This window comes from Corvus moneduloides, chromosome 21 (genome assembly GCF_009650955.1).
Source record: "Corvus moneduloides isolate bCorMon1 chromosome 21, bCorMon1.pri, whole genome shotgun sequence".
Taxonomy (NCBI): domain Eukaryota; kingdom Metazoa; phylum Chordata; class Aves; order Passeriformes; family Corvidae; genus Corvus; species Corvus moneduloides.
Window position 1 is genome coordinate 7,815,520 of NC_045496.1, and position 18,417 is coordinate 7,833,936.

At 54.7% G+C, this 18,417-nt stretch overlaps 1 protein-coding gene across 2 annotated transcripts in view; it reads left to right on the forward strand.

The window, feature by feature from the left end:
• Window positions 1-18,417, forward strand: part of ASTN2 (astrotactin 2) — a 277,000-nt gene that overhangs the window by 142,305 nt on the left and 116,278 nt on the right. For both annotated transcript variants that reach the window (XM_032130546.1, XM_032130547.1), the window contains exons 14-16: window positions 15,615-15,739; window positions 16,105-16,209; window positions 17,614-17,793. In XM_032130546.1, the coding sequence (XP_031986437.1) occupies window positions 15,615-15,739; window positions 16,105-16,209; window positions 17,614-17,793 (410 nt within the window). The remainder of the gene's footprint in view (window positions 1-15,614; window positions 15,740-16,104; window positions 16,210-17,613; window positions 17,794-18,417) is intronic.

The window sequence follows — 18,417 nt, forward strand, 5'->3', positions numbered from 1 at the left end:
GGTTTTGTGCTTAAAAAAAGGGCTGTTAGTCCTCCTTCCCAGGGCTGGCACTGCTCCTGCCGTGCTGGCTGGGGTGCGCAGTGCGGAGAAGCTTTTCCCAGTGAGAGGCCGTGCAGTGACAGCCAAGTTCTTCGCACACCCTGCTGTCACAAACAGGCATTTCAGTCTCTTTAGTCCCAGGTGTAACAGCTGTGAGGGGCAGGAGAAAGGTCTGAAACAAGAGCAACCTGCAAAACTGCCCACATGGTGCAGGCTGTAGCGTGCGATGAAGTGGCTCCGCAGAGCTCGGAGCCTGGAGGGAGGCAGCACATCTTGCTCCAAAAATGCCTCCAGCAGCCTGGAAGGTCAGCACAGCTGCCCTTTTCCCATCTGAGTGTAGGCTGTTGGCTCCAAAAGCACCAGGCAGTGATGAGAAGGGCGCAGCTCCCTGCGTGGCCAGGCTACCAGGGATGTCAGCGGGTTACGGTGTGGAAGCACCGTTACATCATCTCTTAACAAGGGAAGAGAAGGAGGTTAATGGAGAAGAAATTATTAACTAAAAGATGTAATTTTCCTCTGATTTTCATAGATATTCAAGAACCTCTCTGAGCATTAAGACACCAGCTGTTAGAGAAGCCCTTAATTTGGTGCATTTGAAACATAGCAGGAAGCTGCCTAATACTAGGGATTAAAAGCCTGTTTCTGTGAAGCAGGAGCAAGAACCTGCTATCAGAACAAGGGGCTGAGTATTTTAGAGGGATTTATAACTGCTGGGATCCTTTAGCTATGCAGATGTGACAATCTTTTGAATGGCGTCTGCTTCCCATGTCGCTGCATCTTCAGTGTCTTTAATAAATAGGATATTCTCAATCTGCCGGGCATGTCAGCGTGGGGCTGGGAGGGAACCTTTGTGCTGGGAAAAGCTGCCTCGCACACCCTGGCCTGGGCAACACTTCTCAGTTACTGCAGAATTTCCATCTCCTGGGGGTCAGGGAGGTCCCTTTGCCACCTAAGGGGCTGCAGCACTGATTAATTAGAGTTTCTGCCCTTCTGGTGGCTGCAGAATGGGCCAGGTTGGAAGGAACCGCTCTGAGTCATCTGGTCCGATTGGAGCACATGGCACAGGATTGCATCCAGTCAGTTCTTGAATAATCCAGTGAGGGAGACTCCACACCCGCTCTGGGCAATCTGTTCCAGTGCTTGGTCACTGGACAGTGAAGAAGTTCTTCCTCACGTTCAGATGGAACTTGCTGGACATCAGTTTCTGCCTGTTGCCTCTTGTCCCATTGCTGGGCACCACTGAGTAGAGCCTGGTCCATCCTCTTGGCACCCTCCTGGCCGTGCTCAGCACATCACTGGGATGTACCCGGTGTAGCAGTGATGGCTTTACTGTATCTGACCAGCTGGAAAGGCTGGGGATGTGCAGGGGGTACCTTCAGGATGCAGAGCACAGATGGATGTGAAGATGCAGCACAGCTGCACAGCCTGGGAGGTCCCAGACCTCAGACCAACGCATGGTTCTGGTCAGTGCTGCTTCAGATTTTGGTTTTCCCCTTTAGTAGAGTCATTTTATCCAATGGGCCCAGGCTTTTATCCAAGGACTTCAGTTGTGTGGCTGAGGAGATGGTAACACCCAGGGGATAAAGCAGATATTGGCTGCTCAGACCAGTGTACCCCAGCAGGGCTGGGCAGCAGCCAGACTGGTTCCTGCTGTGTGCTCCATACGTGCTCCACATACTCCCCAGCACTGATGGAACACCTTGTTCTGTTGCCTGGAGCCTCTCCCTGCTCACGTGGCCCTCGTGCTGGTGCCAAGGTCCCTTTTCCCCATCCATCAGTGACAGTGAAGCCACAGCCCAGCAGGATGTGAACACCACAGCATCCCTGCAGCTCTGCTCCAGCCATCAGGAGTTTGGAGCTCTGTGGGCAGCTTCTTCTGTGCTGAGGTGGCTTAATAACCACTGATTATTTCTGTGGAGGTTGGGGTGCTCGGCTGCTCTGTTGGACATGGCAGCATCAAGGTTCCTGCTCAGAGGAGCGTGCCATGGCATCGCTGCTGCTGCTGCCTTACTGCAAGTCCCTCGTGGGCACTTTGGGAGGGGACTGAAGAGGGATCTTCCATCACTCACCAGAAGCCTCCCTTGGTCCTTCCACTGCTGAGCCAGAAGCACATTCAGAGCTGTCTTCTTCTGGGCACCCCTCTGCTTTCTTTAGAAAAGGTTCTTCCCGTTGACAAAATGCTCTGTGGGGTTAGTAAGTAGATGGGATTGGAGCTGATGTATTCCAGTCACACCTCCTGGTCTAGCTAGGAGGCTCAGCAATGGATGCAGCTCACTAAAGACTAGATTAGAGTGATTTTCCCCCCGTTGCCTCACGGTGGGGCAGAGCCTGAACTCTGTGCTGTTCCCAAATCACTGAGGAATTATTTTCCAAATGGATTGTTTGTTCGTTCTTTATCTGGTTTTGTGCCGTCTCTTTGCCATGAGGGAATAGATATTTTTGTTTAAAAGCTGTTTGCAGTTTCAGACTGTTGCTTTTATGCCATTAATATGGAGAAATCCCAAAATACTGCCCGTGGAGCCAGCTTTACTTGCTGGATTATTGCTGCATGGCAAACGGGATGTCAGGGCAATGCATGGCAGAGCATTCCCTGGGAGAAGCTGTCTGCCCTTACCAGAGTCCCTTCCCATCCCTACCTCCAGCTCTGCCTCTCATCCTGGCTCTTGCTCCAGCTTGGCAAAGCCCCAGGACACAGGAACAGCCACACAGCCCCAGTTTGATTCCTCCCAGCAGAGAAGCAGTGAGTCCAGAGAGTTCCGAGGTGTTGAGGGCGCATGAGGAGCCAGAATGGTTTCGTGGCTGGAGGCAGGGAGAGCATTCATGTTGATGCTCCCTCCCTGCTAAGCACCAAGTGGTTTCCCTTCTCCACACCCAGGGAGGATGGCTTTGGCGGATCCAGGGCTGCTGTGCTGTGCCGAGCACCTTCCTGCAAATTGGAATCACCCTTCCCCCTGCAACTCACTGCTTGGAGGATGCTCTTCTCCCCATTCCCACTTATGAAACAGGGCTGCTGCTTCTTTCCAGCCTTGGGGAAGGAAAGGGGCAGGTTGGAGGTGGTGCTGAGCACAGCCCGAGGTGCTGGGGGTGCTGCAGGGAGGGATGGGCACTGCCCCAGCTGCTTTCAGGAGGCTCTGCCTCCACACAGCTCCGTTCGTGCTGTCAGGTCACTGAGCTGATGGGGGGAATTGTCATCACAGTGATGGGGAGTTTGGCAAGTTAACTTTAAATCTGTCTCTTCTTCCCCTCGATGTTTCTCAGCCCTTAATAAACCAGCGTGGTGGCAGTGGGGTGAGCTGGCAGCTCAGTGCTATCCCTTCCAGGGCTGCTTTGGAAAACATCTCCACCCGTCCATTGTCCACGTGGGTGCTGCCAGGGACTGGGCTGGGGGCTCAGCTGCGTGCAGCATCACATCTGGGTGTGAAGCTGGAGGGCCTTTGCTTGTGTCCCTGGCTTGGGGCTCACGGGCAGCCCTGGCAGGGACATCCTGCTTCCCCCACAGCAACACAAATGTACTGTCTGTAGGTGGTTAAATTAATGCCGTTGTTTTTCCACCTATTTTTCTCCCTCTCTTTGAAACCTCCAAGCACAGGAGTTATAATTGTGCTGTTTATTATTCCCGTGCCGGCGAGCTCGGTGCCAGCCAGTGCACCAGTGCCTTGTTTACCTATTACCCTTCAGGCCGGGATAATGGATGGATCTCTTTTCCAGTGGCTGCCTTCCATTTCATTCATCTTTTTATTGTTTGTTGCTGCAGTTCTATTACCTGTTCACAACTTTGAAGCCTCAGACACGCTAGTTGGAAGCAATGATGTCTTTCCAAGCTGGGCTAATGCCTCATGCTGTGGTCCTGAGTAGCAGCTAAGGGGTTGTTAGGAGTTTAGCAGCTCTGTGGAGGTGGGATCTGCTGTGGGATGTGTGGGATATTTCAGAGCCCGCAGCAGGCTGCACACAGGCACACACTGTGTATTTTGAGCACATCTTCACTGGCCAGGCTCAGCAGTGAGGTTTTTTCCAATCTGGTGTATAAATGACTAATGCAATTAGCGCAGCATTCCATCAGGTCTCTGCTACATCCCATTCCGTTTCAAAGTTCTCATCCCACCAAAAAGGATGACAGATTGTGTGGCTTTGAGCTGCTGTTGCCCAGTCTGCAGCCACATGCTTCTGCAGCAGGTTGGAAGCATGTTTTATTCCAGAAAAACAAGAGCAGGTGTAGTGTCCAGCAATGCAGGGGTCCAGGGTGGAAGAGATGCTCTGTAACAGAGGTTGTTCAAATACTAGAGGTTCTCAGAGTGGTTCTGCACCAGCTGCAGGTAGGATTTAGGGAATGAGCCATCACATCCTTGGTGAGCATGGACATGGCCATCGAAGCCACTTCCTGCTCCTGCTGCCCCATCCCAGCTCCGGATGCACCTCTGAGCTGCTCCATTTCATTCCTGTCTGTGCAGGTGGTGGGATAACCTCATACAGAGTCAGTCTCTGCTGTTTGGTCATTGTCTGTGAGATCCCCACTGCTCCCAGAATGTGCCTCAGCCCTAGGGAGAAGGATGAGGAGGAAGAGGGATGGCCATGGTGGAAGCTGCCACTGCAGCCAGAGCCCAAAACCAATTGTACGTCCATGATCATGAGATTTACATTAGCAGGAAATTCCTCAGTCAGAGGGTGGTGAGGCCCTGGCACAGGGTGCCCAGAGAAGCTGCGGCTGCCCCATCCCTGGCAGTGTCCAAGGCCAGGTTGGATGGGGCTTGGAGCAACCTGGGACAGTGGAAGGTGTCCCTGCCCATGGCAGGGGGTAGAAGGCTTTTGCAGACACCAGCACAGTCCAGAGCCACTGGCACTGCTGTCAGACGGTGCCAGCACCCACTGGAGCAGGTGGAATGTCAGCCATGGCCTTCTGCTGGCTCAGGGACCAGAACTTTCCTTTCCCTGGCAGCAGAGCCGCTGCCCTCGCAGTGAGGGATGCCGGGGAGCTGTTCCTCCCCCCGCGCCCCTGCTCCCCGCTCCCCCAGCCCCGGCAGTGCCGGTGCCTGCGCAGATGTTTGTATTCTCTGCAGCTGATGAAAATATTCATTATCTTGTTAGCGGCTGCTGCGGCGGGGGAGGTGCAGATTTGCATTCCCACAGCTCATCCCGCAGCGCACACGGAGCTGCCACGCACGGCACTAACTGGGCAGCACGGGGCCGTGCCCAGGCTGGGAGCTGTCCCTCCTGCCCTGCCCACTGCCACACTGCCAGGCCCACGGGGACAGCAGGGAGCCGTGCCAGGACCGTGCAGGGGCAGCATGGAGGACAGGAGGAAGGTTGGAGAGGGATGTGGAGGAAGGCAGAGGGCACTGGGGCTTGGTCTGTGTGTTAGCTGGGTATGGAGGCAGTGAGGAGCAGTGCTGGTCCCTGCACAGGTGGGAGCAGGCAGGGGGATCCCAGTCTGGGAATGCTGCTGAGGTGTCTATGTCTACGGGAGGGTTTGTCTCCTGGCTCTGGAAGCTTCTTGTGGGACGGGAGGTGCAGGGTCTGGGGGAATGGTGGGCTGGGACATGGGCTCTTCCTGCAAAGAGCCTGCCCTGGCATGGTCAGCCTGTGGCCCTCAGGAACACTCATATCCTCTGACCCATGTCCCCATACAGCTGTCAGAGGGTTCCCCGAGGTCTTCTGAGTGCCCCTTGTGAAAAGTTGATGGTGACACCCATAAGGGTTTGGGAGAGAGGCCAGCAGCGTGCCCAGGTGACCCAGAAGACCAGTGGCACCTTGGCTTGTACCAGCAATAGTGTGGTGAGCAGACCAGGGCAGTGATTGTCTCTCTGTACTGGCGAGGGGCACCTCAAATCCTGGGGTCAGTTCTGGGCCCCTCACAACGAGAGGGACATTGAGGGGCTGGAGTGTGTCTGGAGAAGGGAATGGAACTGAGGAAGGTTGTGGAGCCCAAGTCCATGAGGAGCAGCTGAGGAAGCTGGGGGTGTTTAGCCTGGAGGAAAGGAGGTTCAAGGGGAGACACTGAGAGGTTGGTCTCTTCTCCTGAGTGACAAGCAATAGGACAAGATGAAAGTCTCAGGTTGCCCAAGGTGATGTTTATACTGGATATTTGAAAAATTTGTTCACCAAAAGTGGTGTCAAACCCTGGCATGGACTGCTCAGGTCAGTGACAAAGTTATACCATCCTTGGAGGGATTCAAAAGGTGTGTGGGTGCCGCACCTGGGGACATGGTTTAGTGGTGGCCTTGGCAGTGCTGGGTCAATGGTTTGACTCAGTCATCTTAAAGGTCTTCTCCAACCTAAATAATTCCATGATTCTATGAACAGGAGAAGAGGGATGAGAGATTGGCACTGGGTACTTGCAGAACCAAGAGCTGGGCTCTGTTCCCCTCCTGGGTTTGGCAGAGATGTGGTGATCCATGTGCCACCCCCTCCTTGTCACTGCTCCCTTCATGGTGCCTGGCACTGTCTTCACTCTCCCAAGCTCCTGTGGCACCCAGAAGTTTTCCTCTTTCCCTGTGCTATGGGGAGCAATCCATGGGATGGCCTTGCTGACCTGCTGGCCTTTCGCATCTCTGACTTTTATGATAGTAATTATAGCTGGTGTTACTGCAGAGTTAATTTTTGTTATTAAGAGATGCGGTGAAGATTGGTTTTATAATAACAGCTGAGATTTATGGAGTACCTTTCATCCCAGGGGGTCCTTATTGGCTTTATAGCCTTGCAGAGAGGAATTGCTGCTTCTTCCTTCCTCATCTCACAAGGGCTGCAGCTGCTCCTGGGCCATGGGAGCTCTGCACCCCCTCGGGACACATGAAAGTAAGGGTTATGTTCAGCTGGAAAGCAAGAGGAGAGTGAGACAGGAAGGTTTGAGGCAGTAAATTGTGATCACACGACTTCAGGACTTGAAAGCAGCGTTTTTCCATCATTGTAAGGACACTGTGCTGGTCCCCATTAGCTGGGCTGTGGGTTTGTGCTGCTCACACCATGGGGCCGCTTCAGTGTCACCTCCAGGGACAAGGCTGACATTTAGCAGCCCGTCACTGCTCTTCCTTGCTAGTGCAAGCACTGGTTGATGGAGATTCCCCATCCAAGGACTAAATCAGCTTGACATTGACTTAGCAGTGCGAATCCTTGCTCCAGGCAATGCAGTCAGGAACAGTCACCAGCGTGGGGATATCTGAGCACTCCACAGCTACGCCAGCTGTCGAGCCATACCTGCTTCCGAGGTAGCAGCAGGGCTTGGATGCAGTCCTCAGTGCAACAGAAAATCTTGTCTTCCTCTTTCCCATCCCAAGCATTCTCTCCAGAGGTGGAGGATTTGCTGTTCTGCCTGTTGCAGTGTAGCTTGTGCCTGCATAAACCTGAAAGCAAGTGCTGGGTTTGGGCTTGGGCCCCATCAGTTGTACCCAGCGTCCCAAAAGTGCTGGACAAGCTATGCTGGGAGCCCTCCTGTCCCCTGTGGCATAATCCAGTTCCCCATAATCTTCCACTGCACCTCGTTCCTGGGCAGCAGGACCTGGTTGGGATGCTGGTGGCTCTGTGCAGAGGAAAGCTGGAGCAGGTGGTGGGGACAGGCTGAGCATCCCTCATCCTCCTCCCTGTGCTCTTTGCTCTCCCCCTGCCTGGGCTGCAGGAGGAGTCTCCCGTGGGCTGCTGCCTTCCATAACAATTCCCTGGAGATGAAACTCGAGGTGTTTGTGCCAGTTCATTTCTCCCCCAGCACGGGCTGAAGGAGCCCAGCACACCAGAACAGCCTGCGTGCCTGGCCCCGGCTTTCCAGGGAATGCTGCCACTCGCCATCTGTGCCCGTGCCCGTGGGCAACAGGCAAACATCTGGAAGGTGTGCCAGCACTGCCACTTGTCATCAGGCAACCGGGGTGCGACAGCCACAGAGCTGGGAGGAGGGAAGGAAGGTGGGAAGTGCTCCGGGCACCTCGCTGAGCCCAGGACTGGGGCTTGGCTTGTGGCACCACAGTTCCCTAGGAGGGTGGCAGGGGTGAGGTCGCTGCGGGTGCTGTCACCCTGCCCCGTGCATCGTTTTGTAGTTCTGTAATTAACTTCACACACAGAAACACAACTCTGCAGCTGCAGTCACAAATCCCAGCTAATTCTCCATATGCTCTGGCTGCCTTTCAGTGCTGCTGCTTATGGAAGCGTCCCCTGCCTGGGCCCTGCCTGTCCCTGTCCCCTGGGGACACCCAGCGGGCAGTGGTCCGTGCTGGTAGAGCCATGGGCTGGCCAAACACCCTGCATGGACACCTCAGGCAGGCACTGGGGTCACCCTGGGCTCGGGATGGTGGCACAGGGATGCTGGCACAGCTGGAGCCCACACTGGCGTACGGGAGGTCTGGTGTGGAGGGGAAGTGGGAGCATTAACTGCACTGAAATGACATTGTCGGAGTGCCAGCATATGAAATGTGTGGTGGTATTGCAGCCCTGCCATTGCCTGTGGCTGTTTTTCTTCTGCTTCTAATGACTAATAGAGAGAAGACAAAACAATTTCTATTAGTTTCTCCCACGCCGCAGTGGGTTTCTTATTTTCCAAACCTCATTAGAGTTTGTAATACCATGGTGGTAGTCAAGAGCAGTCCGAGTCACCCTGGGGGGAGAGAAGAACCGAAGAGATATGATGTGCAGCCCAGTATTAACACTGCTCCTGGCTCATTTCCAAGGTCCCTCCGGACTCCTTTCCAAACCCTAACGCCTTATCTTCATCTTAAAGGTTAACAATGAAGCTTAGGAGAGGGGAAAAAAAGAAATGTTTAAGATCTCAAATTGTTAAAGAGAATGGATGTGTGTGCTGAGTGGAGAGCTGGGTCTGCATTTACATTGGAAAGGCAAATACTAATATTAAAAGGCTGTGCTTGTGCTTCCCAGGGCACCGCAGCTGGGGTGTGGGTTCCCCTGGAACGCTGGGGCTGCTAGTGCACAGAGAAGCCATTGGCTGCAGGATGCCGTGCCCAAATCCCAGAGGAACTGGATGCCAGTCAGGCACCAGCATCCTTGGGAAGCCCCAGCGGGTAGTCCTGGCTCCTCTGGAGTCAGTGGGAGTTGTGCATTTGTTGCCTCGTTATAAACAATGCCAAGGAAAGTGCCAGGCGTGGAACTGCTGGAGCAGCACTTGGGAAAGGATCGGAAACAGCACCCAAACAATCTGTGGGAGAGGATCCACAGCCTTGGCTCAGCTCAGCGCTGGAATCAGCACCCATAGGACGCGTCCAGCCTGGCTCTGGCTCTCTCAGCATGGACAAATCATTCCCAGAGGGAAACTGTGCCCAGGTCATGTCGCAGTGGGCACAGCCTGATGGGCCCGAGCTCCATGAGCTGCTCCAGGAGGTTTGTCTGTTGTCTTCTCCATCACATTGTAAAAGAGCTGGAAGTTGCTGAACTTATGGAAGCTGACAAGGTCAGAGCCTTTGGCTGTCAGTGATGGCAAAGCTAATGGAGGCAGGCACCTTTAAGCAAATACTTGGAGCAGGACATGGATCCTCCTGGCAGCCACTGAGCAGCTCCAGCCCTTTGCAGATGGGCCGATTTCTCTCCATCCACAGGTGCTGGGCATTCCCCAGACCTTCCACTCAGGATGGATGGCACATGGCCCAGATGCGTCATGGTGGCCTTGCCACCAGGTTCTAGGCTCAGGACAAGGCTGCTGAACCACTGTGAGACCCTGGCACAGGGTGCCCAGAGAAGCTGTGGCTGCCCCATCCCTGGAAGTGTCCAAGGCCAGGTTGGACGGGGCTTGGAGCAGCCTGGGATAGTGGAAGGTGTCCCTGCCCATGGCAGGGGCTGGAATGAGATGACCTTTAAAGTCCATTCCAACCCTGTTGGAATCACAAATCTGTGATCCTATGGTTCTTTATCTTTTTTCTGGCCACGGCCGTTTCTGATTGTTGCTCACAGCTTCTCCATCTCTCCCCTCAGAGCAAATTCCTTTGTGTTTCCTTTAGGAATGGTTTTGGGAGAGGATGTGCTTTTTCCCCACGATGATGAATCGTGAGCCTCATGTTCGCTCTCAGTGCCACAGTGGTGGGCACCACTGGCTGAGTTTCCTTCGGTGCTCGGCGGCGTTGCTGGGACTGTGTGGCCCAGAGGAGGGCTGTGGTGTTTGGGGGATGTTTGGAGATGGTCTGTGGGAAAATCAGGTTCAGTGTTGGCAGAGCACAGTGCTGATGGCGATGGGCACAGGAGAGGGTTTTGGGGCTCAGTCTGGGGGTGCGTGGAGGGGGTGGTGCTGAGCAGCAGCCATGCAGACACCTCACATAGCCCAGGAGCACCAGGGCTTCCGTAGGCACTGCGGCCCCAGTGCTGGCTGGTGTGATTTACCTCCTGAAACACCTCAATTTAAATGCTAATTCTCCCTGAACCGGGGGGTGAGGCAGCTACTGGATATTGTCAGGCTGTTTATTGGTGGCACTGAAGTGGGACACGCTGGGGACGTGGAGGGATGAGCAGCACAGGGACAGGTCCTACCCACAGCGTCGGGGGCTGGTGGAGGGATGCTGGTGGTGCTTGCCTTTTTCCCCGCAGCCTGGCCCAACCACACTTCATTGCAAACAGTGGTTAAGGCTGAGAGTTGGGGAGCTGAAGGGGCTCCAGAACTTGGCAAAACCCGACTGGTCTCTGCTCTTTTATCCTGCCTTGTTCTACAGGAGTGAGGCCTTGCTGAAATTAATACTCAGTAAATTTGGAGTAAGTAACTGCTGCTTCAGAGGGTTTGCATTAAACCTTTATAATTCACCAGTGCCTGAGGTCATGAAGACATGCTGGGGGAGATTTACAGTGTGCTTACCTTCTCCTAAGTGGCTGTGGCAACAGGACACCCTCTTTTCTGCTTCCAAGTGACTCCAGATCAATTTTTTTTTTTGGTGATGACAAGCTAAAAGGAAGCCATTTCTCAATGTCCCTGTGTCAGGCTGGGCTCTGCTGATCTTGCAGCCACCCCAGCAGGCAGCTTCTCCAAGGGAAATTTGGGTGAAAAGCTGGTACTAAATAACCTCAAATCCATCATGTTCTCCCTGAGCCATTGTGGGACAGAAAGAAGTAAGATTAATAACTAATTCTTTGCCAGAGCAGGCGTCCTCTCAGACGTCCCCTCTTGCATAGCAGAAAGGGCGGCCCTGGCACAGGCACTTTGCTGAACATAAGCTTGCTGGATGATAATGTGATTAACATTTGTAGCTGTGCTGGCTCAGATAAGGGTAATTAAATCTCATGCTTCAGGGCATAAGCTAATCACTTGTGGGGTCATTTTATATATTTTATATATATATATATTTACCCCCCCATGAATATATTTGCGCGGGTGCTGTGGTGCAGGGTGTGCATCCACTGTCAGTGATGGGTGTCAGCCCATGCTTGGAATGTGCAGTGGGAATTTTACAGCTGTGAGGAGGTCTCCAGAAGGGTTGGTTTGCAGAGTCCATCCTCAAGGCCGTGTCCTGTGGGAGCAGAGTGCCAAGGGAGGAAGCCACAGCTGACTGAGCTAAGGAGGAGAAGCTGCCCCTTCACCCAGCGGTGTTGCTAACAGGAAAACGAAATGCATGTCAGCCACCAGCTGATCTTTCCCTGCTGCAGGCCAGAATCCCACTGCCAGCTTAGCTCTCTGGCTTTGAGTGTCTCAGCAAGGAGACACGGTGCCCCAGGGTGAGCAGAATCGTGCCATGAAGCAGGATCCAGCAGCTGTGGCCCAGCCCTGGGAGACCACAGCACTCCAGCTCCTCCCCAGTGCCTGCACTGGGCTCTCCTGCTCCCCCCAAACCCCGTTTTGCCATGGCATACTGGTCCTTTCTGGAGGCTTCCCATGGGCTGTGTGAGCTGCTGCCAGCACTGTGGAGCACAGCAATGCAGCCCAGCGCTGCATCACGGCTCTGCTGCATGACCTTGGGTGTGTTATTAAAGGTCACATTTCCCAAAAACAGGGCTGGTTTGTGTGTCTGGTTTCAGGAGGACAGGAGAGCAGTGGCACAGCAAGCTCTTGCTGCCTGAGCCCTGCTCCTGGTACCTAAGCAGCTGCTAGTTGCTGTCACCCCAGCAGCACCCTGAGATGTGGGAGCTGCTGATGGTTGTCGGTGTCACCCCAGGCAATGGGTGCGCTGTAGGACTCGCCGAGGATACACCAAATGTCCGTCAAAGCCAGGATTTTGAACTCAGTTTAATCTAGGCAACTGCCTTCCTCCTCAGCCCACCCTGCCAGTATCTGCTAAAGCCTTTGGCCATTTGACCTTTCCCAGCATCAGGCTTGTTCGTATGGAATCAGTTCCCTCCAAGGCAGGCATGTGCTCGGGTCAGATGCTGCTGGGAGAAGCTGCATTTCCTCGCGTAATGATTCAGTATCTGCAAAATGCCTCGGGAGATGCTCAGATCCCCAGCAGGAGAGCACCGTGCCGGGGAGTGGATTCCGTGTGCGTCAATGCTGGAGTGAGCAGCATACTCACTGCTCCAGTGAGTCCTGGGCAGCTGTTCCACTGGGGAGATGCCAGGGGCAGAACAAGAGGCACAGGAGGATGTTGTGGGGCTGGCAGGTTTGTCTGGCTCCCGCCTGATCCCACTGGAGTAGCCCTGTGAACCCCACACCTGGCCCTGTGCCCGTGCAGAGGTGCCGGTGGCTCGGCTGTGCCCCAGTTGGAGGCACGTGTGGCAACACGTGCACAGGGATGCTGTCACATCCCTCCCCTCATCCGTGTCCCTGCCCTTTGCACAGAGCCCGATGGCTTTGATCAGAGCTTCCAGAGAGCAGAAGAGTGTGGCAGGAACTCTTTTTTGTGCCTCCACAGCGAGCAGCGTGCAATCCACAGGGTTATTAGAAAGGCCCCGTGGAAGAGGAGCTGCAGCCCTCTGCCGGCTCGGAGCCATGGAATGCTGTGCCCTGGGCACACCCCAGCAGCAGTGTGCCCTGCCTGGCGTGTCCCCATCACCATCCTGCCCCTGCAGAGGCAGTGAGGACTCTACAGAGGGACTGAGCCATGCCCAGACCTTCTGCTGTGGCTCATCCCTGCCTTGGGATGGCAGGGAGCAGGGGGCTGGAGGTGGGGAGAGCTGGAAGAGATGCAGGAAGGGTTTGGGAGCAAGAATGCATCTTGGAAGTGCTCCTGAAGTCCTGCCTTGCACTGCTGCTCCCTCCCCTTATGGAAGCACACTGTGGGCACGTGCTGATGCATGAGCCCTCTCCTTGGCTCCCACTTGCCCCCGGCTTTTCCCTGGCCTTTCGAGTGTGGAACAGTTGAACAATTGGATTACAGGAGTGGTCCTGCAAAGCGTGGCTGTTCAGTAAATACCTTCTCATAGAGGCAGCAGCTCTGAGCAGCAGCTGCTGTGTGCAGTCCCCTCATGCCTCAGCTTCTCCCTCCTGAGCTGCCCAAGCATGGACCACCAGCCCCTGGGGCTGTCCTGCCTCACAGATGAGCCAGGATATGCCCAGGGACATGGCATGGGTGGGATAACAGGGGGCAGGAGGAGATGCTGCCTCTTTCTATCTCCTTTGCCCCGTGTCAGGGTGCAGGGCGCTGGATGAACATGAGCTGCTGGTGCTGTCATGCCATGTCTCTGTGTCCCCTGGGGCATACCAGGTCCATCCCCTCATGTGCGACAGCACTCGGGAAGGTTCCACCAGCCTCCTCCTGGGCATCCCCTCCTGTTTGTCTTAGAGGTGGGATATGGGGCTGGGCAGGCAGTGACCCTCCTGGCCCCTGTGCTCACCCCTGGTGCAGGAGGTGGGGCTGACCTGCCAGGAAAGGGACAGTCCCCACGCTCCAGGATGGCAGGCAGGCTCCGTGCAGCTGCATCCCGCTTTCCCAGCGCACCATCACGCTTCTCCATGGCTTTGGGATTCGGCAGCGCTGATGTTTTCCCTTTTCTGCTGAGGCAGAGCAGCAGAGACACCAACATGCTTCTTCCCCTCTTCCCTACCCACTTGCCTAATTTTGCAGCCACCACCCACACGGCTCCCAGCTCTGGCAGTAATTGCAGTTCCCCATTTGGAATTGCTGTGACAGCAAAGGGCTCAGAGCAGCAGAACGCTCCACCATGGGGATCCCGTGCCCAGCAGGATCAGTCGGGGATTTGTGAGCTCGCTGTGAGTGAGAGGCTTTTTCCCTCAGACAAATAAAGTACTTTTTCTTTTTTGCACTGAGGCAGTGCAGAAAGTGAAGCTCCTGAGATGCAGTCAGGTGGCTCTGACATGGGGGTGCAGCATGAGGCAGGCTGCCTGTGCAGCCAGGGAATCATGGCATGGTTTGGGTTGGAAGGGACCTTAAAGATCATCTTGTTTCAGCCTTCCTGCCATGGGCAAGGACACCTCTCACTAGACCACATTGCTTAAAGACCCATCCAGTCTGGCCTTGAACACTTCCTGTGCCCCACCCGTGTGTCCCCGCCTGCAGATGCTCATCCCTGTGCTCCTCTCCTGCCGTGGGGCTGGGAGCATCCCCAGGCTGGCTGCACAGGGCTATGGCTTCCTGCTCACCTCTGGTGCAGGTTGCAGTGGCCACATCTTGGCCCCAGAGCAACGGGAGGACCCCAGGGGAGTGTTCCCCCAACTCAGCATCTCGCTGTGCTGGGACCCATGGAGGTGGCCAGGGTGTTCCAATTGGGAGGTAATGACAGGATGATGGATCATCCCCCCAGGGACAGGCTGTGGGGGGTAAAACCAGGGAAGGTGAGCCAAATCAGCAGCTGTTTAAAGGAAAATCTATTCCAAAAAATGCAGCTGGGGCAGGCGGTGCCAGTCTGAACCTCCCCCAAGCTCCTGGGGCTGACCTGATTTTGCAGGAACCTCCCTTTCTTCTGCTCTGCTGCCCTTTTGTCTCCACGCCCGGAGGCTGCGAAGCCTCCTGGCCTATATTTTGGCTCTAAGATCAATATTTAAAATGCCCCCTCCTGTTTCCTCGGCGCAGGCGCGAGGCATTTCACTTACCGGGGGAGGCTCGTCTCCCAGAGACCTGTCTGTTCACCATTTCAAATAATTTCCCTGGTACCGTTGTTCTAGAAACAATTCATTAGGGGCCTATTATACAATGTTATACTTGCCAAGGTTAGAAAAGATCCGGCATGTGTGGTAAAATTGCACTGTGAGCTGTACACGAGAGTGGGGTTTTCTGTGTCTGTCTGTAAAATGTACTTTTTCTGCCTTTTGGAGAGTGAGTCACTGGGGGTGAAAACTGTGGGGGTGATGATGCTGCCTGGAATGGGGAGCCCCAGCAGGGCTTGGTTGCTGTCCATACAAAGATGCTGCAGGTGTGGAAAGGGGCAGTTTTGGGGTGTAGCAGCCATTCCTCTTTCCTTGCCCCCTCTCCAGTGGCCCACTTTTAAAATCTGGGTCAAACGCAGTGGCTGGGTCCCCAGGCTGAGAGCAGTTCCATATTTCCCGAGCGCTAATGGAGCTGCGCTCCCTGGGGAGCTCATTAAGCATCACCTCAGAGGGCTGCCCAGCCAGGGCTGGCTGGTGGGGAGGCTGCAAACCCCATCCCCTGGCAGGGCTCCTGCTTGAGGAGATGTCCCCCGCCCAACTGAGCCGCCTGTCCCCGTGCCACCAGGGCGGCTCGGCCCTGCTGCCCGGCCGTGCCCTGCATCGTTGCTTTGCAGTTGTCTTTTTCTCTCTGCAGGGAGAATAACTTCATCAAGGACTTCCCTCAGCTGGCTGATGGTCTCCTGGTGATCCCGCTGCCCGTGGAGGAGCAGTGCCGTGGTGTCCTCTCGGAGCCCCTTCCTGATCTCCAGCTTCTCACGGGTACGAGCTGCCCCGGGGTTCAGTGTCCCTGGGGAGAGCACAGGAGGAACAAGAGGGTCCCAGTGTGGTTCCTGAGGGGCATCATCACCCTCTTTGTGCCATCCTTCCTGTGTGCCTGGGGCAGAAATACTCTGAGGGGTGTGTGAGCCCATCCCAGCAGCATCTCCATCCTTGTGAGCTCCTGGCAGCCACAGCCATCCCAGTGCTGGTCCTGCCAGCAGTGCAGGGACCCCACGGCATCACCACTGAGCTTTCAGCCCTCCCTGCACCCCGTTTCTCACCCCTGCAGCACGTAGCAAGGTGGGAGCATTAGGCATCCCCCAGAGCATGGTCAGCAGGGTCACCCGCCCGCTCTTTCTTCGCAGGGGACATCAAGTATGACGAGGCCATGGGGTACCCCATGGTGCAGCACTGGCGGGTCCGGAGCAACCTCTACAGGGTGAAGCTCAGCTCCATCACCCTCTCTGCAGGTGAGGGATTCCAGGGGCAGGGAGATGTGTGTCTGCATGGGTGGGTGGTGGTTTTCTGCCCCAAGCGTCCCACTGACATTTCCCACCTCCGTGCCCTGTTCCCAGCGCTGCTGCAGAGGCAGGCAGGGAGATTTGCCTCCTTTTTTTGCAAGGGGGAAACTGAGGCGGGGAGTTTGTGCAGCAAGAGGTGAGGTCAAAGCCAGGAGGAAGCCAGTAAGCAACACTGGCAGGGAGGAATTGTTTTGGGGTGGCTGTGTATGTGAGTGTGTACAAAAACCAGTCAGTGCCTTAAAAAAGGTGGTTTCAAAAGGAACCAAAGCACTTGGAAAAGCAGGTCATGTAAAGCACAGATGAAGAAGGGGTGGGTGGGAGGATCTTGCAAATGTCAAAACATTTCACTGCCACGTTTTTATAGCTACACATTTTGTTTCAGAAATGCTGAAACATTTTGTTGCGACCTGAAATGTTTTGCCTTTTCGTTTCAAAATAGCATTTTTTATTTAAAAATCAACGAGGTTTTAAATGGAGAAAGAAAAAAAAGATTTAGTGCTAACAGGCGGCACAGCCCCAAAATGAAATAACCTTCTTGGAGCTGAATAAAGTATGTGGGTTCAGCTTAAAATGAATTCTTCTGGCTTTTTTATTAAACCAGCCTTCTCTTTCAATAAACCAACCAACCAACGAGCCAGATAATCTCATTTTGGTGGCAGTTATGACGTATTTTCTTGCAGTATGTTTTCCGTTCCACCACTGAACCAAAACAGGGCTTTCAGCCAGCTCTCAGCGATGCTGAGGTGCTGTGAAGTCACCACTCTCTCCAGGATATTTCACCTCCATAGAGCAGCAAGGGTCCATGTCCTTGTCCCATGCCAGAGATCCCTGCTGTCTGTATGGCTGTTGCTCAAGGGATGCCCTGACCTTTGCACACCCAAGGAGCTGCCACCAGCCTGGCCCTATATGTCCCTCTGAGCTGTCTCCAGCTTCCCTAAAAATAGTCACCAGTTGTGCTGAGTGCTTGCAGTAGGGATGGAACATCTCTGGTTGTGGATACAGCCAAGCAAAGGCCAAGCACATCCTCTGGGGAGAATGTTCATGATGTGCCAGCAGCCTGAAGAACACACTGGAGCTGGCAGGGACTCTGTGTGTGTGTGTGTGTGTGCACGTTCACATGCACATCCCTGTAAAAGCATCTGAGAAATCTCTTAGGGAGAGGAATCATAGAAGGAAGTCAGAGCCACAGCCGGTTGTGGATTCCAAAGGATCAGGTGGAGGCAAAAGAGAAGGAACTGCACCCACGTGGGGCCTTGTATGACCTGAGCAGGGAACCTCTGGGGCTCCTTCCCCTGGGCTGTGGCTGCCAACCCTGCCTGGCCGACCTGCCCAGCCCTTGCCTCCCTCCCACAGGCTTTGCAAACATCCTGAAGATCCTGAACAAGGACAGCAGCCGGGAGGAGCTGCTCTCCTTCATCCAGCAGTTTGGCTCCCACTACATTGCGGAGGCGCTGTACGGCTCCGAGTTCAGCTGCACCATCCACTTCCCCAGCAAGAAGGTCCAGCAGCAGCTCTGGCTCCAGTACCAGAAAGGTGAGGAGGGCGACGGGAAGGGCAGGGGCACAGACACCAAGGTGTCACGTGCTGGTTTCCATCCATCGCTCCTGTCCCACGCGTGCACCATCACCACGCTGGGGAGCAGGCTCAGGCAGGAGGCTTGTCCCAAACTGAGTGCCCAGTGACAGGCGGCACATGTCATTGGCAGCGTCCCTGAGCCACCCTGCCTGCTCCTGCCCTTCAGCTTCCACACTCTGGCTCCATCCTTCCCCTGGGTGATCCCTGTCGGCGATTGAATCTCAGACCCAGACGGGCAGGGAACCCGAATCGTTTATTCGAAGGAGTGAGTTGGTTTTATACACTTTTCCAAGGCACAGTATTTCCTTACATGGCGTGACCTATCCCGTGTTGACGCATCAGCAACACGATTCCTAAATGTCCTGTTATGGGGTGGTCACTCACTGTTCACCCGTCTGTCAGCTCCTGGCAGGCTCCTCTCCATAGGGGTCTGCTGTGTGACACCTCCTCCCCCCAGGGTCTGATGGAGACAAGCCTCTCTGTGCCCCCATGTGCTCCTCTGCAGGCAGGTTTTACAGCTCACAACCCAATTCTACCTTACTTATAATTCTCCGTAATTCCCCCTTTTCTGTTCTCTACAAA